Raw genomic sequence first — 22188 nt, forward strand, 5'->3', positions numbered from 1 at the left:
CCCTGTGTCATCTAGGAGCAACAGGGACACGGAATTCAAATTCTACAACACTCCCAGGACCATAATGATTCAGAAAATGTATAATATGCCTATACTCTTTCTTGCCACGGATGATTGTGAGCCTTAGATGAGAAGAGCAGTAGGTCTCCTGTAAGGTAACATAAAGGACACCACAATGGGGTACAGGGAACCACAGAACAGCCTACAAGAAGATGCACAAAGCAAAATGGATCAGAAGTGTGTGGTACTGTGGAATTAGTGGAAACAGGGCTGCCACATGAAGGCTCAGTACCGCTAGCCCGTTATTTATTTTTTTAGGTTTTATATGTTTTTATATTTTTTGGGGTTTTTTTTTTTTTTAAGAAAGGATGTGAATGTTTGTCCTTACCATGAAGGAAATAAGGTCACCACAATGGGATAAGGAAGTTTGAGTTTAATGAACAACATGTTGATGTATTAAACAAAGCAGCATTATAATGAACTCCTTGCAATGTCACTCAAACGCCTCGTCTCGCTCATCTTCTGACTCCTCGAGGTCCAGCTCAGGCTCTGGATCATCCTGCAGTTTCTGGTTGCTGCATGTCTGCAGCTGGCACATATCTGTGCATGCCAGTCCATTTGATAAGCATGTGCAGCTTGGCGTTTTGCATGAATGGACACAGTTGCATGTTAGCAATTCCAGGACTGCATCTGGTGCAGGTGGAGAGAGCATCCAGTAAACTGCCAGCTTGCCTTCATCTTCTTTCCATCCGTGCTCTGTAGGACCTGGGACCACAGGGGTCGGCTGCAGACTGCTCTTGCAGATGGCTGCCTGATAGTTGGCTTGTTCAACATGCAGCAAGAGACGGTCTCCGCATGGCGGCAGCTGGCTGGACTCCATCTCTCCCCTTCTGGAACAGAAGAGCTGGCAGCGCAGGTGGTTCACCTCTACCGTGCTGCTGTTTGCAGCGTCCATGTGACATGTAAAGTCCTCAATTCTCTGGAGCAGCTCCTCACTGACATTCCATGACTGCCCGAGTCCACTGAAGGTTTCTTGGTAGGAAGTATCTTTCTTCACCATCTTCAAGGCTTTCAGCGGGCCCTGGCCAGCCAAGGCACTAACAGTGTCACAACCAGTGAAGGCATGTAAGCCAGTTAGACTGTCACAGAGGCTGTCTCCAACTGAGCTCCCCAGTTTGCTGATGTTCACATATCGCGTGCGGTTCGGTGTCCCACAGGTGATGTCCTTCTGGAATGCAAGACAAAGCACCACGACATGACATGAAAGGCTGTGAAGGATGATTGAATTCCTTTATTGCTGCTGCTCTTTATTGAAAAACAAGCATTCTTACAGTAGAAACAGACGCTGAAACATTGCTTTACCCCCATATGGACGCTTCAAAGGACCATGAGGCTTCAGTTTGTGACCTTCAACATGAACCCAACCTCTACCAGTCAGTGCTACCTCCTCCTCTTCCTCCCACGTCCCCCTCCTCCTCCTCTTAGTCCCTCTTACCCCTCCCCCCCCGCCTCCTCGTCCTCGTCCTCGTCGTCCTCGTCGTGGCAGTGGGTGATCTCCTGGGGGGTCTGGGGGAAGAAGTGTGGGGGCTGCAGCTCGCTGACAGAGCGGGTCAGCTGGTGCCGTTTGCTCTCCATGTCCTTCATGTCGACATCGTGGCGGTTCCTGGTGGCGAGCGGTGACTCCACGTCCATAATGCTGATGTGTGCGTGTTCCACCGTCGATTCGTGAGGCATCTGTGAGGGATGAGAGGCAGTCAGGTGGGAGACCCTCCACCCGTTTGCATTATCGCTGTTGATATCGCTGCTTGCAATATCAACCACACTCCTGGCGTTCACAACAGCAGTGGATTCATTGTTGATACTCAAGTCATTTCTGGAGTGGCTTTGACAAAAATGTGTCAACATTTCTATCTCATTTTTAAAGGAGGGGTATTAAGCAAAATCCACTTTTCTGAGCTTTGTATAAAGCTATAGTGTCATTTCCCCGTTAAACAGAAGCATGGAGTGGTTTCCTGAACCATTCAGGCATATTTGAGCAATTCCTGAATCTCCCCCTGGCAGCCATGTTGAGGCTGAAACGCTTGGTGCTACACAGCTCCGCCCACAATGCATAACTCCACCCATAATGCATAACTCCACCCATAATGCACAGCTCCCCCCCATCTCTGACGTAGTCTGCGCAGTTCCTCCTGCACAGCTCGCTGCCCCACCGCTCTGAGGGGCGGGGAAATACACCGCAAATCGCCAAGATGGACGCTCTCAGGGGGGCGTGTCTCTAAGCTGAGGAGCTTCTTAAAGAGACAGGGACTCATTTCCAGTGTCTGAGGCAGCCTGATGCAGAGGAACATTTGATTTAAGTTGTTTTTGACACATGCAGCTTTCACCATCCAACTTTGGGCAAAGCTGTTGCTTGAGTGCTGAAGACTGATACTAAAGGGCCAAAAAACACCTAATACCCCCCATTTAAGTTGCTCTGCTCTCAAACTCTGAGGAGACAAATGTACATTTGCGATTGTATTAAATCCAATCGAGCGGAGGTCATGTGAAGCAGTTAAATGGCTAGAAACGCTGAAAGTGATGAAAAGTCTAACAGCTTCCACAGAGCTAAGCTCTGAATCATTGCTATTGTCCATCTACTTGTTTCAGTAAAGCGGTGTTTTCTGTTTCCATAGAGAACCTCACTTTTTTTTTACCTTTGGCTAAGCCCCGCCCCAAAATGCAAACGAGTCCATGGCATTCAGCTACCAACCGTCCTGAAACCCCAAGAGAACCATTGGAGCTGGTGACACGCCTGCTGTCTGGGATGTTTAAGTGATTTCAGAAGCAAAACTGATGAAACACTGTTCCTGGGGCACATGCAGCAACAAGGAAAGGGGCGGGGCAAAGCCGAGGGTCCACCGAGTCATTTCCTCCACACAGACAGCCGAGTGGGAAGCAGCTCACCAGGACATGCGCGGCTCTGAACAGGTAGCTGAAGGGGTAGTAGAGCAGGTTGATGAAGGAGGCGGCGTACAGGTCAGCGTAGCGCATCACCTGAGAGGCGAACAGCGTCTGTCGCGATCCACTGCGAAACAGACTTCCCATCATGCCGTAGCACATGTCCATGTCATGAGTCACTTTCTGGAAAATACATCAAGTGAGTTACGTTAGAACTGATCAGCAAATCCTTGTTGGGATCTGGAGATGCAGTGGTGTGAAACACCGTCTGGAAACTGACTGACTTCCTCAGTGTTTACATGTTTTCACACCAACATGGTGGCGATCATCACACAGAACAGGAAAAAAAGAGACAAGGAGAGAGGTGAGCCCTCTGACCCCCCCACCACCTCATCCTCTGACCCCCCCACCACCTCATCACCTCATCCCCTGACCCCCCCACCACCTCATCCTCTGACCCCCCCACCACTTCAAACAATCAAACGATGAGGTGGTGGGGGGGGGGGGGCCGGGGGATGAGGTGGTGGGGGGGTCAGAGGATGAGGTGGTGGGGGGTCAGTGGTTGAAGTGATGAAGTGGTTGGGGGGGGGGGGGGTCAGAGGATGGGTTGGGGGGGGGGGTCAGAGGATGAGGTGGTGGGGGGGTCAGAGGATGAGGTGGTGGGGGGGGTCAGTGGTTGAAGTGATGAAGTGGTTGGGGGGGGGGGTCAGAGGATGAGGTGGTGGGGGGTCAGTGGTTGAAGTGATGAAGTGGTTGGGGGGGGGGGGGGTCAGAGGATGAGGTGGAGGGGGGTCAGGTTTATCAGAGCTTAGACCACACAGCCTCTTCTGAAAATGACAGGCCATAAGTCAACTTTATTCATAGCACACATTTTAAACAGCCGACACTGATGTACAAGGAAACACGCAAACAGTTTGCCAAAAACAAGCAGATCACGGTCATGGATTCCTGGAACCATGGCCTACGGGCTAAATGAGACCAAAACAGACTTATTCAGTTTAAATAGTGTCAGCTGAGTGAGGTGATGAGCAGGATCTAGCTCAAGACACCGGTGTCTTACCTACAGTGAAAAATGGTGGGGGGAGAGTCGCGAGTCGAGGTCTGGGGCTGTGAGCGCTGTTCAGTTCACTGAGAGAACTATCAATGACCAGCACGACCCCCTCACTTCAGAACTGGACCACAGAGCAGCACTCCAGCATAAAAACAACCCGAGCACACCTCCGCCTGTCTGACTCGTCTTGCTACAGAAGCTGAGAGTAAAAGTGATGGAGGGATCCAGCAGTTCTCCAGACCTCAACCCTCTCTCGTATCTGTGGGACATGCTGAACGGAAGCTGGGGATGTGTGAGGGGTCTGGGTATCTGTGCAGGGCGGACTGCATGTACCTTGATGCGTCGCTGCAGAGAGCTGATGTCCGGCCTCTCATTACTGCTGCTGTCCAGATGCCTATCAGCACACAAACATCATCATCATTAAAACCACCTACAAGATTAAAACCATTACCTGCAGGATTGAGACTGGAAATGACAGCATTAAAACCACTGATGACAGGATTAAAACCAGTAACTACAAGATTAAAACCATTACCTGCAGGATTGAGACTGGAAATGACAGCATTGAAAACACTAACTAGAGAATTAAAACCAACTAGAAAAAAATTGCAGTTCCTGAAGAAACTGCAAGTGTGAACGCTGAGCTGAAAATGTTAAACTGTAATGCAGAAAAACTGAATAAGAAAAGGTGAAAAACCCTGAAATAAAGTTGAAAAAGGTTGAAAAATTTTGAAAACACTGCAAAAAGTCGAAAAAGGTTGAAAACACTGCAAAAAGTTGAAAAGTTTGGAAAAGGTTGAAAACACTGCAAAAAGTTGAAAAGGGTTAAAAAAGGTTGAAAACACTGTAAAAAGTTGAAAAAGTTTGGAAAAGGTTGAAAACACTGCAAAAAGTTGAAAAGGGTTAAAAAAGGTTGAAAACACTGTAAAAAGTTGAAAAAGGTTGAAAAAGGTTGAAAACACTGCAAAAACTTACAACGGTTGATAGAGGGAGAAGGAGCAGTGGAGTCAGTGTCAGAGTAACAGAGGATCAATAGAGCTCCAGTCTTAATGGGAAAATCCAGACTAATCAAGCAGCAGTCAGCACAACAGGTGTGTCTGTTGCTATGGAGACCAGCTGCACAGCAGCCATGACAGTGAATCAGCACTTTTTAATGGAGTGCGCATGGTTGAAGAAATGGCATTTCTCAGGGACCGAAAGGTGAAATTGAAAAAGATTTTCACACAGTCAGATTCAGAAGCCTTTCATGAATTTAATGGTGCAGGAATCATGTCTGTAGGATCATCCATTCAGCCACGGCGATTGTGCGAACACGAGTGAAGTTTTGGATTCAGGCGTCTCCAAAATGCATTGGAGCGGATGGGAGAAAATTCTGCACTCTCCTCAAACAAATGCCTCTGGAGAGAGAACCGTTTGAGATAGAGACAAAGTGGCTCAATTTTACGAGTCACAAGAAAAATTCCTACGTTTTGAGGTGTTATTGTGCAGATTGAGCCAGAAATGTGGCCGTACGGACGAGAAAAGAATTTTTTTTTGGGTTAAAATTCAGAGCCTCCCGCACTCTAAATTCCTTTCTCCCACTCTAGCTTTTCCAATACACACCCATTGTAAACTCCAAAAACGGCTGAAATTCTCTCTGTACTTGAAGGCTCACAGTTTAAATTTGGTAGAAGATCTTGAAATGATACTACATACCTGAATAAAGGACAAAAATGCCTACGTTTTAAAAGTAAAATGACATGTGAATGTGAAAGTATGACAAAGTTTTAAGAGTTCAAAGTTGAAGGAGTTTAAAGTTCAGTTGAAGGGGTTTCCCATCCACTTCAATGTTAAAAATAATTTTAAAAAGTTGAAATATTTCAAAAAGCTTAAAAAAGTTTAAAAAGTTTAAAAAGGTTTAAGAAAGGGTTTAAAAAGTTGAATAGTTTAAAAGTTGAATGGTTAAAATCGGTTAAGATTTGAAGGAGTTAAAGGGTTATAAAGTTTAAAAATTTCTCCATCCGTTAACATGGGGTAAAAAGCTGCACAAAAGTTGAAATATTTCAAAAAGTTTAAAAGATATTAAAAAGCCAGAACATAGCAGGAATGTCCTTAAAAAGCTGCACATTTTGATATCTGAATGGTTCAAATCGGACAAAATTTGTAGGAGGAGAAGCGTGCCAAAAAACGGCGGAAGAAGTCAGAGGAGGAATGTAATCGTGTGAATGCCTTCAGCATTCACACAATAACAGCAGCATTAAAACTACTAGCAACAGGATTATTAAAACCACTAAGGACAGGATTAAAACCACTAACTACAAGATTAAAACCATCAACTACAAGATTAAAATCAGTAACTACGAGATTAAAACCACTAACTACAGATTAAAACCATTCAGTACAGAATTAAAACCATTAACTACCAGATGAAAACCCTAAAATCAGCATTAAAACCACAAGCTACAGCATTAAAGCCATAAAGCACACGGCATTGGAGGTGGGCCATTTGTTTAAACATATACTGCTAAAGGTCTTCGACAGAAACATTTCAATACAGGATGAAAAGATCTGATCACTCACTTGTAAAGCTCAGCAAGGAAACAATCCAGTGACTGGAGTTCTTCAAACATGGCTGGAAAACAGTGACAACAGAAATTCACTTCGTCTCATTTCCTGGTTTCATTCTGCTGAGTTAATTCAGTGAATAAAAACCATCCAGTCAAATTCTCAGTGTTTATTCAGAGACAGCAGCTGCAGGCCGTGTGTGTGTGTGTGTGTGTGTGTTCTCTCACAGCTCTTGTCGGTCCACACATGCAGCTCCTGAGCCAGCTCTGGAATGACCAGAAACGTCCTCCATCCCTGACGTTTCTTGGACTTGAGAATGTCTCCAAAGATGTGGTCTCCAATGTAGATGATGTCTTTTCCTTTAGCACCCAGCAGGTCACACACCATGTCTGAAGAGCCTGAGGACATTCCACCAAAGCCCTGAGCAACCTCAGCGTGGCTCAGGGATCCTGAGGACACTGGTTCCCCTCAGTCAGTACCGATACAGCTCTTCTAGGAAAGCAGGGCGGTGCTCATCAGTTACTTTACTTCTGTATATAATGTCCAGTTTCCACTTTAGAAAACCAGGTCTGTTCTGAAATGACTCATCCTTCTTAAAGTCTGTGGTGCAGATCTTGATGAAAACATCCACGCGAACCACAGAGAACAGCTGACTGGAAAGGATTTCGTCTCGGGCTCCTGTAGGAAGAGGACGGTGACGCTCGCTTTGAATTTGGCTGGACCTATACATGTATAACAGGAAACTTTTTTTCTGAATGAAGCAGGTCTTTGGGGTCCTCTGTCCAGAGGGAGGAGAAGGAAATCATACTTTAAATTAGGGGTGTTTAAAAAAATCGATCCGGTGATATATCGTGATATGACGTCACGGGATTCTCGCATCGATTCAAAATACGTCCATATTGATTTTTAATTATGTATTTACCCGGCAAATATCCATTGCAGCATCTTTTTGTGTGCTGCACTTTTACTCCTGGCCACTAGCTGGCAGCACACCACACCAGGAGCTTTGCAGAGCCTCCAGTCCGCCAGAGGAAGAACAGCATCTGGCGAGAGCTCTCCCGGTGCTTTCTTTACTCTACCGTCTGGCGGTAACTGGATCACACGACAGTCTCCCGCGGCGGAGGAAGTGGGAGACGCTCCGAGGAATATTTATAAAGCCGGAATCTGGACGCGCTGTGGCTTTTACAACCAGGACGGAGGGACAGATAAGAGCCACGCCATTTGTAAAATGTGCTTTGCAAAAGTCAAATACCGCGGAAACACCACCAACCCACATGCATTTGAGCAGGATGTCCCCATGCAGGACACCCTGAGGGCTCTGGACAGCGGTGTGAGGGACAGGCTGCGTCCCCCCAGGACTGTGAAGGAGCGCTGCCTCCTCAGCAGGTCCTTCCTCCCTGCTGCCATCAGACTAAGATTGTTTGTTTGTTTGTTTATTTTGTTTCGAGCTGAATTTCATTCACAGTGCTCGGCAGTAAACAAAAATTACATTACAATATACAAAAATCATTACAATCAATACAGCATAATACAATAACAAAACACATTTATATTAGCTCGAAAAGGAGTGGGATGAAGTAACACTTATTATCTCCCACCCCTCTTTACTTTAACTCTTTAGCTCAAGATATTACAACCTTCATTGTTACACAGTTGTGTTCACAGTACAATTTATAACACTTCCTTTTTTATAAACAAAAATCATTTCCCTTAATATATTTTTCAAAAGTAATTTCTTTCAGTTTCTTTTTAAATAACTTCATATTTGGACATTCCTTGAGCTGCCTCCCCAGTTTGTTCCACAATTTTACCCCTTGAACTGAAGGACAAAGTCTTTTCCGTTTATTATTCGCCCATCTAACTTTAAAATTCTGTGTATGACGTAAATTGTACCCTACTCCTACTCTTTTAGAAAATAAAAGTTGGATGTTTTTTGGAAGATTGTCCTTACTTGCCCTAAATACAATTTGTACAGTCAATAAATCAACAATATCTTGAAATTTTAATAATTTAGAATTTGCAAAAAGTATGTTTGTATGTTCACTGTAACCGACACCATGTATTATTCTGATTGCTTTCTTCTGTAAAATGACAAGAGGGTGTAATGCTGTTTTATAGTTATTTCCCCATACTTCTGCACAGTAAGTAAAATATGGCAAAACTAATGAACAATAAAGTGTACGCAATGAATTTTTATTTAGATCATGTTTTGCCTTATTTATTACTGAAATACTTCTTGAAACTTTTCTTTGAACATGGCTTATATGTGATTTCCAATTAATTTTATCATCTATTAATACTCCTAAGAATTTTATTTCATTTACTTTTTCAATAATTTTATCATCCAACTTAATTTCAACATCATTTGTTCCCATGTTTCCAAACACCATTAACTTGGTTTTCCCCAAGTTTAATGACAATTTGTTTCTATCTAACCACGATTTAATTTTTTTCAATTCTGTATTCATCTCCTGCTCTAATGCCTGGAGGTCATCCCCAGTACAAAAAATAGTCGTATCATCAGCAAACAAAACTAACCTGAGAACATCTGAAACTTTACATATATCATTTATATAAAGAATAAATAAAATGGGGCCCAATACTGCCCCCTGTGGGACACCACAAGAAACATCCAACAATAAAGAACAGAAATCTCCAAGTTGTACAAATTGTTTTCGGTCAGTCAGATAGCTCTTTACCCAGTCCAATACTCTCCCTCGGATCCCATACCTCTCTAACTTATCTATTAAAATATCATGGTTAATGGTGTCAAAAGCCTTCTGGAGGTCAAGGAATATTCCGATTGTGTACATTTTATTCTCCAACGAATTTGCTATCTCCTCAGCAGAATCCAGAAGTGCTAATGCAGTTGACCTATTTGACCTGAATCCGTACTGACTTTCATTAAGTATTTTATTTTTTTCCAGAAATGTATTCAAACGAGCAACAAAAAGTTTTTCTAATATTTTGGAGAATTGAGAAAGTAGTGAGACTGGTCTATAATTTGTAAAATCATGTTTGTCCCCGGCTTTATACACTGGAATTACTTTGGCTACTTTCATTTGATTCGGAAATGTCCCAGTTTAGATTCTACTGCTCCAACTATCCAAACACACACCACACACCGTTCTAAATGACACTCCTGTGTGTTTGTCTTTTCGTGTCTCACATTTTTCTATAACAGGGGTTTTCAAAGTGCAGAATAGCGAGCCTCCCCAAATAATAATGTTTTATACAGCGCTTTTCAGGACACTCAAAGACGCTTTACACTGCATTCTTCATTCTCTCCATACTGGGTGGTGGTAAGCTGCTGCTGTAGCCACAGCTGCCCTGGGGGGGGCAGACTGACGGAAGCGAGGCTGCCAGGCTGCTCCATCGGCCCCTCCCACCACCAACCATTCACTCTCACAACTTTCATGCCAGGCTAGGTGGGTGAAGTGTCTTGCCCAAGGACACAACGACAGTTTTACACCTGCGGGAGCGGGGATCGAACCGCCAACCTTCCGGTTATAAGACGACCTGCTCTACCAACTGAGCTACTGTCACCCTGTCCCAAATAGAAGTCAAAAGCATGGTGGCCCCCCTTTACCCACTGACTCATATCGTCTGAGCGGGGGGGGGGGGGGGGGGGGGGGGGGGGGGGGGGGGGGGGGGGGGGGGGGGGGGGGGTGTACAATTCCTCATCAATTCTCTTATTGATTCTCATTGATTGAGATATGAAACAATTGCATTAACTCTTTAATATCTTCATCCTGAACAGAAGAAAACATGTCCATGTCATGAAAACTATGCAAGCTGCAGTCGCCCCAGTTTCATCTTTTGGTGTGAAATCCAGCCAAACTCTGGAGCTTCTTCCTGACCCCAGGTTGGAAAGCTCAAAACAAATGACACCGGCCTCACACTGGATGCCCCTGTCTGGTCCAGCTCTGCAGCTCTGTCACTCACACAGTCTCAGTGTGTGTGCTGTCAGCTGATGGAGGTTGCCAGATCTGTCCCAAATATAATGTTAATTCCATCCAACAATAGAAAGCAGTCCAAACCTCCATCTCTGAAGAAAATGCATGTTAAAACCGTAAAAACCGGATTTGCATTTAAAAAAAAACACACATCACAAACATATAGCATTCCATCAACCCACCTCGGGTTCAAGAGAAGCTTGATTGTGCAGAAACCCGTCCAATCTGCAACACAGCCGCTCCGGTCATGGAGCTTTGATTTGTGCAATTTCTTGTCGTTTGAATTTCCTACAATGAGTAAACCTGTACCTGTATGAGTAAAACCCCTTTCACACTGGCCAAAAAACCCGTTTCAACCCGCTAATTAACCAGGTCCTCATGGCAGTGTGAAAGTGTTCACTCGGCATTAGACCCGGGTTTTTCAACCCTGCAATCGACGTGGGTTTTTAGCGGGTCGCTACTATCGGCTTTTTAGTGGGAGGGGCGAAAGGGAGTGTGAAAGGCAGACGCGAGTCGACGTGATGACGTCGACGCAGCGCGGCTACGTTAGCGCTAGGGATGCACATGGTTAACCGTTTAACCGTTAACCGATAACAGGAACTTTGACCGGTTAATACTATGGGTTATTTTTTTTAAGCCCCAGCTGGAGGAGCTCTCCACAGAGCCGTGCGTCTTCATGCAGCTGGCATTATATTACAGATATCAATGACGGCGCTGCAGATGACTCCTTAATTCACTGATTAATTCCAGGTGCCTTCATGCTGTACAGTCGGGGAGGGTGTGTGTCTTTGTGCGCATTGATGCATGTGGCACAAAACCGGCGTTACATTGATATTATTTTTTATCTCCAGACGCCGCGGGTCGTCCAGATTCACAGTGAAATGGTTCAGTATGAAGCCGCAGCATCCAGATAAATATTAAGCTCCATCAGAACGGTTTAAAAATGGGATTTCAGAAGCTAAAACTTTATTTGGAAATGAATCAGAACACAGATCACCAGCGCGCTCACTCTCCACATAATTTAAAAAGCAATAGGAGATGATTGAAGCCCACAGGACTGTTAATTATATCTAAATCTTGGAGCTTTTTTTTACATTTTAGATGAGAATTTGCTGTTATTGTAAATCTGCAGTTCAGCACCGGACTGTGCCGAGTCAGTCACTCACTCGGAGCCACATTTCCGTGTCGGAATGGTGGGACGTCTGCGTGTCGGAATAGCGGTATTTCGGAATGGTGATGTGTCTAAATGGTGGTGCGTCGGAATGTCGGAGCGGCAGCATGGAGCCACTCAACAGGGCGTTTAAAGGTCGTCCTGCTTCGAGTCGCTTTGGAGCCTCGGCGCTCCACCGATGCCACGCTCTTTCTGTGCACGTTCCGCAGGCGAACTGTTCCACACATCCTCCAGAAGCTTTTCCGGCACTACAGACTGTTTATCTGCTCCTTTATTACAGATTATTTAGAGAAAATTAAGCACATACATTGTCAGTATGTTATCATTTAATATTAAAGTTTATTTAGCCTTTTTTTTCTTTTTTTCTGAATCGCGGGGCGGCGCCGGAGCGATTCTGTCGGCAGACCTTCTCCCCCCTCCAGACAGTCTGCTGTCTCTGTCCACGAGATTTTCTCTCTGGTGTTTGAGCGATCAGGCTGGAGCTCCGGCTGCCGTCACTTTTACCGTCATGTTTTGTTTGCTGTGGCGCTCTGGCGATGCGCGACCTGCGCGCAACGCGGACGTCCGCAGATCGGTCCGTGCAGACCAATGCGCAACGCACACCCACGCAGATATGTGAAGCAGGACGGGCCTTAAATCTTATCGGTTACCGGTTATTAACCGGTTAAAGGGCGTCGGTTATCGGTCATAGAAAAGATATAAAACGTGCATCCCTAGTTAGCGCGCTAGCTGTTGTTTCTGGACACAGCGTGAGATTTCCTTCGTCAAGATGACCCAGTATTGGCAAGATAGCGAGACCAGAGAGCTGCTCTGGATCCGTGGGGAAGAGGAGATTCGTCTACAGGTAACGGGGACTGTTTTCCGCTGCATCGTTTACTGTCGCTTTGCTCCGTCGCGCTGATGATGTCATCAACGCGGGACACGATCAGCGCGGGAAGACGCAGCGACGCGGCTCGCCAGCAGGCGGTTAGACGCGGGTCTGCAGGCAGTGTGACGGGACACAAAAGGCGATTATTAGCGGGTCGAAAACACGGGTCGACCCGCTAGTTGCAGTGTGAAAGGGGTATGAGTAACCTCTGTTCTAATGCATATAATGATTAAATCGCGTCGTTTGTCATATATTCTACCAGAAGAATTACAAAAAACAATGTTACGGCAAAAACACGACACAGATTTTATTTTGAAATCACTGATTTACGAACACGTATCTACTTTCCATCTGGCACCGACTTGTTTCTGTTCAGACTGAAGCAGCGGCTCCGGAGTGAGGAAAAATAGGGTCCTTGCTGAAAGTTTCCGGTCCTCGGCTCGGTGGCGGTGCCTGAGCGGACCACAGCTGCGCTGCGAGTCCATGCGTGGAGCGCACGGTGCGTCGTCACGCACACAGCAGAACCGATAGCAGAATCGTTAAGGAGACAGACAAACAATTCCTTGGAATCGAGACATGAGGAACCGGTTCTACAAAAGAACCGGTTCTCGACTCCCATCCCAAGCGGGGGGCGGGGGGTGGGGGTGAAGAATCTCACAGGACACACTGCGCGCAGTGCGCGACTGCTGCAGAAGCCCACACCGTTTGGTTTTTTTTTCTTCTTCTCTGTCGCTCCGCGCCTCCCCTAAACCCTCTGGCGCCCCCCAGGGGAGGCGCGCCTCGCACTTTGAAAACCACTGCTCTACGACATTCCCACGGGCTGTAGCAACCATTTTTTCAAAAATGTGACTTTTCTTTTGAAAGGGAAATAATGGACTTCCTGTTGGATTTAGGTCATTGTTGTCAATTAGTGATTATGAGATCTGTATGAGTCGAATGCGTGAGCATTTGTTTTATCTCTATGACATTTCTTTGGGCTGTAGCGATCATTTTAATGTTTGAGTGATGTTTTATTTAAATGGAAATGACGGACTTCCTGTTGGATTTAGGTCATGGGTGTCAATGTGGGAATTTTAGATCACGATGAGACAAACGCATCAGCGCAGATCTCATCTCGCTACGACATTCCTGCGGGCCACAACAGAGATGCAGTTAGGAGTGATTTTCAGCCAAAATCCTACTTTGATAGGAAATGCCAGACTTCCTGTTGGATTTAAGTCCATGGTGTCAGCACTTGATTTTTAGATCTCGACAAGACGAACACATCAGTGCAGATCTGGTCTCTCTACAACATTCCTGCGGGCTGCAGTGGAGTTTTTACTGTTTCTAGGTGGCGCTAGAGAGCAGATAGGGTTAATTTTTCCATCTGATAAAATTTTTCGCCAGTCAGGATGTGCGTGCCAAATTTGATCAGTTTCTGTGCATGTTTAGGGGGGTCAAATTCGCGTTTTAATACGAGGTCAGTAATAAGAAACAAACAGATGAACAACAGAGGCCTTGCCCTCAGGCGAGGTGGCCTCAGGTCTGAGGCCACCTCGCCTGAGGGCTCGGTCCCTAAATATCACGTTTGATAGGAAAATTAGTTGTCTTTCAGTTGGTGAGGCTTTCAGAGCAGTCAGACTTTTAGTTTGGACCGTAGAGGCCTCAGTTTGTGAGAAGCGCGAGATTTTTCCCCATCCGGCTCCATTATAACTGAGAGCAAAAAAAATGCAGAGCGCACACCTTTTCATACCTGTGAAAATGTACATATAACATGATATTTTGAACACTGATGTTACATCATCTTGTTCGGGAGAACCTGGTGATGCTTCACGTGTGCTCGGTTTGTTGATAGGAGTCACTGTTTAGCCACACTCGATGCTTGTTCGAGGTGCTGAAAAAAGGCGACTTTTTTCCATTTTCCCCCATTATAACGGATGAGGGCCGGAGCAAGGCAGGATTTCAGACTTCCAACTTTGAACGCTAATAAAATCCACACCGTTAGACTTTTGACAAAGATTTGAACAACTTTTGTAGAGAAACTTCTCCTCCATCACACTGCGTGGCTCTGACATCTGTACGACAAACGGTCTGGGAGGAGATCATTTTTTCGAGAGGAGTGATTTTGAGCAAAATTTTACTTTGAAAGGGAAATGACGGACGTCCTGTTGGATTTAGGTCAGGGGTGTGAGTGCGTGAAATGTAGATCTTGATGAGACGAACACGTGAGTGTTGGTTTGATCTCTCTACGACATTCCTGCGGGCCGTAGCAACCATTTTGGCCCTTTTTTGGGATATAGGTGGCGCTAGAGAGCAGATGATGTTTTTTTTTCCATTTTATCAAATTTTTCACCGGTCATGATGTGCGTGCCAAATTTGATGAGTTTTCGTGCGTGTTTAGGGGGTCAAATTTGCGTTTGTTTGGGCGTTAGTATAATATAGAACGAGAAACGGATGAAGACCAATGGAGATCTTGCCCTCCGGAGGGCTCGGTCCCTAACAACTGCCATAAGCCTTCAAAAGCTCCAGCACATTCAGAACACTGCTGCCAGGATCCTGACGAGGACACCAAAACACGAACACATTACTCCTGTTCTCCGCGACCTCCACTGGCTTCCGGTCCACCAGCGCATCCACTATAAGGTCTGTCTGCTTGCATACCAATGTATTCATGGCCACGCCCCGGACTAGCTCACAGCACTCTGGACTCCAGACTCCACTTCCAGACACCTCAGGTCCACAGAAATGAACACCCTCCCAGTCCCACCAACTAAACTCCGGACAATGGGGGACCGAGCTTTCCAGACAGCTGCTCCGAAACTATGGAACAATCTTCCCGTACATCTCAGAGCCCCACAAACCTCGGACTCTTTTAAGAAAGGGCTAAAGACTTTCCTGTTTCCATTCTAATCTTTGCTGTGTTGTTTTTGATCTATTGATAGTTCTGAACATCTATTGTTTTTTTGTTTTTTTTTATTGTTGCACTTTGAGATATTCAAATGTAAAGTGCATTACAAATTAAAGGTATTATTATTATTATTATAAGCCGACAAAAAACAAACAAAGCAGCAACAGAAGCCCGAGAGGGTTTGTACTATTCAAAATTTCACATCAATACTTCCACTTTTATTGCAAATGAATATCGGCTGTAAATATTTGCCATCGGCCTCCTTGACTACCAAAAACCGGCACTGGTCCGGAAAAAGCCGTATCAGTCCATCTCGAATGTGAACTGTTGACAGAAGACCCTGGTAAACATGTTCTTCAGGTGAAAACAGCGGTGTCATGTGTCAAGACGTCTGTACTGAAGACACTCTGCAGCTCTCCACTGCAGACAGCATGAGCACCGCTCTCCATCTGAGAAACGCTCACTCTGTCTCATCACATTTTACCCCGTTTAAAGCTATGAAGCGTGGAACCAGCGAAGCTGTGGAAGTGCTCTTCTCACCTCCGGAGTACACAATGCCATGCTGCAGAGGTCCAGTGTAGGTACCGATCTTCAGTCGACCTGTAGTCTGGGAGAAGACACGCTCACAGACATGTCGTTCTGAGAACACTGGAAGAAGCAGCTCGTCCTCGGTTCTCACCGTGTCCACCTGCCGCAGCACCGTCCCCTCTCCAAAGAACAGCGGCTTTCGGGCGTCCACCAGGATCAGGTCGAAGTATGTCTGCCAAGGCTGGTGCAGAGTTCCCTCCTGACAAGAACCCAGAAAAATCATTCAGGTTCTCCAGCTCTGCTCTGTCAGGTTCTCCTGCTCTGCTCTGTCAGGTTCTCCTGCTCTGTCAGGTTCTCCTGCTCTGTCAGGTTCTCCTGCTCTGCTCTGTCAGGTTCTCCTGCTCTGTCAGGTTCTCCTGCTCTGTTCTGTCAGGTTCTCCTGCTCTGCTCTGTCAGGTTCTCCTGCTCTGCTCTGTCAGGTTCTCCTGCTCTGCTCTGTCAGGTTCTCCTGCTCTGTCAGGTTCTCCTGCTCTGCTCTGTCAGGTTCTCCTGCTCTGCTCTGTCAGGTTCTCCTGCTCTGTCAGGTTCTCCTGCTCTGCTCTGTCAGGTTCTCCAGCTCTGCTCTGTCAGGTTCTCCTGCTCTGTCAGGTTCTCCTGCTCTGCTCTGTCAGGTTCTCCCGCTGGGTTCTTCTGTCTATTGTTGAGCTTTAATGGCTTCATATCGAGTCCCGGCTCCAGTGTCAGACTGACTACCGTCCCGTCTCTGAGGTTCCTGACCTCCTGACAGCCAGAGGAACGGAGCACCAGGCCCGTTCAGACCGACGGAGCTCGGGCAGTGTGGCCCTCTGACGTTCACACAGTGTGAGAGGAGCGGGGTTACCTTTGGACCATGAGGGAAGTCGAACAGGTAGGTCATTATTTTCTGGAAGAGGAGAGACCAGTTATTTTCATCTTTGAAACAGGAAACACAGAATGCATTGAAGGAACCTCTTCAGAAACCTCATCAGAGGGACACGGTTCCGTCAAATGTTCTCCTCCCTCACTCAGGTGAAGAATGCAGGTTAGTCAAGCTCTCTGGACTCTGAGGAGTTCTCCCCTCGTGACACTGCTCACTGCAGAATGCTGGACAGTAAAGACAGCTGTGTCCCACCTGCTCACAGCTGTTCATCATGACTGAACAGCCAGACCAGCTGATCCAGATCAGACTGAACAGCCAGACCAGCTGATCCAGATCAGACTGAACAGCCAGACCAGCTGATCCAGATCAGACTGAACAGCCAGACCAGCTGATCCAGATCAGACTGAACAGCCAGACCAGCTGATCCAGATCAGACTGAACAGCCACAGCAGCTGATCCAGATCATCCAGTTCGCTAACGGCACAGCCGTAGTGAGACTCATTCAGAGGGAACCAGAACCAGAAAGACCTGGACGGCTGGTGCAGAGAGAACAACCGGCTGCTCAACAAAGACCACAGGAAGGAGCTGATCATGACCCCTGGAGGTCGCGACCTGAGGATGTTCCTCTCAGCATCAGTGGCTGCTCGGTAGACAGAGGGCAGAACATCCAGGTCCTCAGAACGCAGGCCTCACAGGACCGCAGCTGAATGGAGAACAGGTCAGCGATCATCAAAAGGTCTCGGCAGATGCTGCATTTCCTGAGGAGGCTGAAACAGGCCCCTCCCCCCCAGCATCCTCAGGACCTCCTCCAGAGGAGCGGGGAGCACGTCCTGCATCGCCACATGGAGCTCCAGCTGCAGGACGTCAGAGAAGCTCTGCAGAGGACAGTCCGGGGACCGAGGGGGACCGAGGGGGACCGAGGGGGACTCCTCACAGCCTCTGTCTGAGATCTGGTCCAGAGTTAATGAAGGAACAGGGACTCTCCACAGCCTCTCCAGAAACTCTGCTGCCATCACTGGAAGACTTCAGAGCCACCAGCTGACGGCTGCTCAGCTGCTGATCTGGATTAAAGCAACACTGAGGAACTTTCACTTTTCGTTGATTTTGGCGGCGCCAGTGGACAAAGCGGTAGTGTTTTGCCTGAAGGAATACTACAGTTCCCATGAGGCCTAGCGCGTGGCGTGGTAAAATGCTGCTCCCGGTGGCGTGCTGTCGGACTGAACTCGCCTTCATTTGTTTCCAGTGGCTGTGTGAAGGACGGATAGCGACGAGGTGATGAATCTGATGGATAAACAATGTTCCATCATGATGTGACGCACGCCGTAAAGCAGTCCGCACATGTGGAGTGTTTCAGTGAGCAGGGTTCCTACCAGTAGCGGCCGGTGGAGCGGGGCTCAGGTGGTGGGAGAGCTTGTTTCGTTCGCCTACACCGTCAGCGGCGGGCGGTGCGGCGTTAATTCACTTCCGTATTGGCGGAAGCGCTCGTTTCCAGACCCGCGCATTCCAGGCGGGCGGTGTTGAAGAAACCAGTTTATTAAAAATAATCGTTGCCTACCTGCTGTGTTGTTTGGAATGCGCGGGTCTGGAAACGAGCGCTCCCGTCAATGCAGAAGTGAATTAACGCCGCACCACCCGTGGCTGGCGGTGTGGGCGGACAAAACAAGCTCTCCCACCACCTGCGCCCCGCGCCGCTACTGGTTCCTACCATCCTCCTCACAGCTGCTCAGCCCAAGTGAAGCAACACTGACGCCCTCAGGCTGACAGAGGGTCATTCAGCTGGCTGTAAGTCGATGTATCGTCACAAAAGATATTAAAATGTTTTATTAAGTTGAAAAGTTCCTCAGTGTGGGTTTAACACACATTCTGGACTTCGATCCAGTTTTAGTCTCATTTCATTTATTCATGATTCCAGGTCACTTCAGCTGCTGTGCACTTTGCATCACTGCCTCTACAGACACTCACTTCCCTCATTTTCAATTCCAATTTTAACTTTTTATTTGTAATTATGTGGTGGGATGTGTGCAGTCGTGTGTGTAATCCAATTACAGAGACCGCTTTATTTTTCTGTGGCTTTTTTTTTTCTCCAATTTGTGCGCAGAGACAAATGACAAAGTATGATCTGATGTGATTTGCTTGGACTGGATTATGGATGTTTCCGAGTGTCTGGAGATCATTTTCTGAAACAGGAAGTCTTGTTTTAGAGGATGGATGCTGAGGTGACTGCCCGGAGGGCAGGGCCAGGCGGTCCTCAGGTCTCACCTCTGTGTATTTATAGTCACTGTTGGTGGCCAGAAACACTTTAGCCACTTCATTCATCCGGCTGAGCAGGAGAGGGAGCTTCGGCTGGAGGGAAGAAAACAACTTTAAAAAATGAACACAAAATGAGAATAACAGAGTACATATCATTTATGTGTGTGACGTACATCTTTTACCACATACTTCTCCAGGTTTTCAACAGTCTTTTCTTTTAAGGATCCCTGTGAAGACAACAGAATGAAACACAGAACATGTCCAAAATCAGAAGACAGCTCAAAAGCTCTCCCAGTGAACTTCTTATTTACTGAAACGGTGGATTCTGATGCTGTTTGAGCCTCATCTTCCCTCCGGAAGGTTTGCTATGAAAACCCAGACGTCAAGTCCTATATTAAAGCTCGTGTCCGGAGTTTCGAAAGAATGAGTTTTTTTTTTTAATCCAACGTCTCGAGGTTCCACCCTCCCTCAGCGACCAAGCCACGCCCCTTTAATTGTGCACACTCATTACCCGTGGGATCAGAATGAGAGCCTCTGAGTCCTGCAGCATCCTCCATGTTGAGCTGTTTACGGTGGATGTTCAGCAGACAGTGGATATATCTGCTGCAGAGCTAACTCTCCTCTGCTGGGCGAGCGAAGTGCTCTCTGGCTGCTCCACACTTTGACTGACAGCGCGACAAGGCGGAAGCTCGAAATCTATTGGCTGAAGCTGACCGGTGCTTTTTCGGAAAACATGGGGGTCTATGAGACGAAGGCGGAGCTCAAATACATTTTTATATTGCTTTATGCTGATATTATATTGTAGTATGAACCAGACTGACACATTGAAGCTCTGTTGAAAAATGATACATACGATGGAAACAAACGGAAACTCCGGACACCAGCTTTAACCTCCAGCTGATCCCACATGAACCTCCAGCTGATCCCACATGAACCTCCAGCTGATCCCACATGAACCTCCAGCTGATCCCACATGAACCTCCAGCTGATCCCACATGAACCTCCAGCTGATCCCACATGAACCTCCAGCTGATCCCACATTAACCTCCAGCTGATCCCACATGAACCTCCAGCTGATCCCACATTAACCTCCAGCTGATCTCACATGAACCTCCAGCTGATCCCACATTAACCTCCAGCTGATCCCACATGAACCTCCAGCTGATCCCATAGGCAGGAGACATGTGAAACATATTCAGCCTCCTACTGTCCAAGACGATGAGCAGCCCTCTGAAAACCCACCTTGAAATGAACCCAGTCCACAGCATCTCTGACGTCTTGAAACATGCTCCGATAGGACATGAACAGGTCGCCGTCCTTAAAGCCACTCTCACAACTACAGAGACAGTTTAAATCAACATGTCATTGTTCCTGATCATCAGAATATTCTCCGTCAGTTCTCTATTCAAAGGCATGTGTGATGTTTGAAAGCAGGTACCTGGAGTATCTGGAGCAGTTACTGAAGAAATCCACCAGACACGCAAAGAGGTAGGTTTCTGAGGAAAGGGTGAAGATGTTAGTGAACCTGAGCGATGTCCTGACAGTTTTCAGTCTGGTTATACACAGCACAGAGATGGCCCCAGTCGCCACTGACAAAGGCCACGGCTCCGTTTCAGTTCTTCTGGACTGAAGCTCAGCATTCAACATCGATCCCTGCCTACGTCTGCACCACCGAGAAGACCGGGTAGGGACCAGGACCAAGGCTCCAGCTCCAGAGCTAAAATTAGAAAGAATGGAAATGCTTTAACTGCCAAAATGAGTTGTGTAGTGCTACCTATAGCCCCAAAAATGGACTAAAATGGCCCTCATGGTCCGTAGGAATGTCGGAGAGAGATCAACCTGAACACTGACTTGTTTGTCTTATAAGACCTAAAAATCACGCACCGACACTTCGGGACATAGATGGGTCCAATACGTCTGTCAACATGAGATTTTTACATGACAAAAATAGACTTTTATGACTTGGAACCAAATTTGAGCCCCTAAACCGGCTCCAAAACTCACCACAATTGGCACAGACATCATGACCGGCCAATAAGTTCAGAAAATGGAAAATTTAACCCCTTCAAGTGGCAACGTGTGGTCTGTAGCGCCATCTAAGGACGCTGCAGAGAACAACTGAAAACACTAAAGTGGTCATCACGGTCTTATGTAATTGCGTGTAATTTGAACACGCGTCGAATTCCACACTTTACACGCGTCAACTTTGAGGCGTCAGTGACGCCTGCGACGCTTGCAACGCGTCCGGTGTGAACGCACCTTGAGAGAGGAGAATCTGCTGAACAAACTGACACAACTTTGTAATAAATCACATGGTTTGGATTTTTTAAGCCGTTCCAGCCTCCTCTCTCTGACTTCAATGCAGAGATTTTAGAAATAGCTTCAAAAGTCAAAAGTATTGGTCCAACCCCTGAAAAATTGACATTACTGAAAGATAACCCCTTTTCCTGTCAGAAATGATCAGATTTTGAACAATTTATCCGAAGAGTTTGGTTCTGACAGCTGTTTTCTTCTCTATTTCTCACAGAAGTGCACGAGGCTAACCTGCAGCACATCTGACGGCCAGAAGTCGGAACTCATTATTATTATTGTTTTCTGACCAAATTCCGTTTTTTTTTGGGTACCCCCTCGTAAAAGCACACAACTGATTCAAAATAAAAGTCCTTCTGGATAATATGAAATCCCTGGAAATTACAAATGACAAGTAAGCCCTTCAAAACGGAATTTGATTTATTCAAATGATCAGAGATGTTGGCTCTCAGCCTCCCCTACAACCAGGGGGTGTGGCCATGTTAAAGCAACACTAAGGAACTTTCAGTTTTCGTTGATTTTGGCGGCGCCAGTGGACAAAAGTGGTAGTGTTTTGCCTGACTGAATACTACAGTTCCCATGAGGACTAGCGCGTGGCGTCGTAAATTGCTGCTCCCGGTGGCGTGCTGTCGGACTGAACTCGCCTTCATTTGTTTCCAGTGGCTGTGTGAAGGATGGATAGCGACGAGGTAATGAATCTAAATGAATCTAATGGTGGCTAAACAGTGTTATATCAAGATGTGACGCATGCCGTAAAGCAGTTTGCACATTTGGAGCTTTTTAGTGTG

At 46.6% G+C, this 22188-nt stretch overlaps 1 protein-coding gene across 3 annotated transcripts in view; it reads right to left on the bottom strand.

The window, feature by feature from the left end:
- Positions 1-1269: 1269 nt before the first annotated feature.
- nt5c2a (5'-nucleotidase, cytosolic IIa) overlaps positions 1270-22188 on the bottom strand; it is a 39671-nt gene continuing 18752 nt past the window's right edge. For 2 of the 3 annotated variants that reach the window (XM_030106887.1, XM_030106886.1), the window contains 12 exons: positions 20529-20586; positions 20333-20426; positions 19264-19317; positions 19100-19183; positions 16823-16864; positions 16094-16201; positions 15955-16021; positions 6760-6930; positions 6548-6599; positions 4322-4382; positions 2944-3120; positions 1270-1734 (listed from right to left, as the gene is read on the bottom strand). In XM_030106887.1, the coding sequence (XP_029962747.1) occupies positions 1492-1734; positions 2944-3120; positions 4322-4382; positions 6548-6599; positions 6760-6930; positions 15955-16021; positions 16094-16201; positions 16823-16864; positions 19100-19183; positions 19264-19317; positions 20333-20426; positions 20529-20586 (1211 nt within the window). In that variant the 3' untranslated portion in view covers positions 1270-1491. Of the gene's footprint in view, positions 1735-2943; positions 3121-4321; positions 4383-6547; positions 6600-6759; positions 6931-15954; positions 16022-16093; positions 16202-16822; positions 16865-19099; positions 19184-19263; positions 19318-20332; positions 20427-20528; positions 20587-20684; positions 20750-22188 lie in introns of those variants that run through there. The other variant, XM_030106888.1, reaches the window with a different exon arrangement.

The sequence above is a fragment of the Salarias fasciatus genome, chromosome 13, assembly GCF_902148845.1.
Source record: "Salarias fasciatus chromosome 13, fSalaFa1.1, whole genome shotgun sequence".
Lineage (NCBI taxonomy): Eukaryota > Metazoa > Chordata > Actinopteri > Blenniiformes > Blenniidae > Salarias > Salarias fasciatus.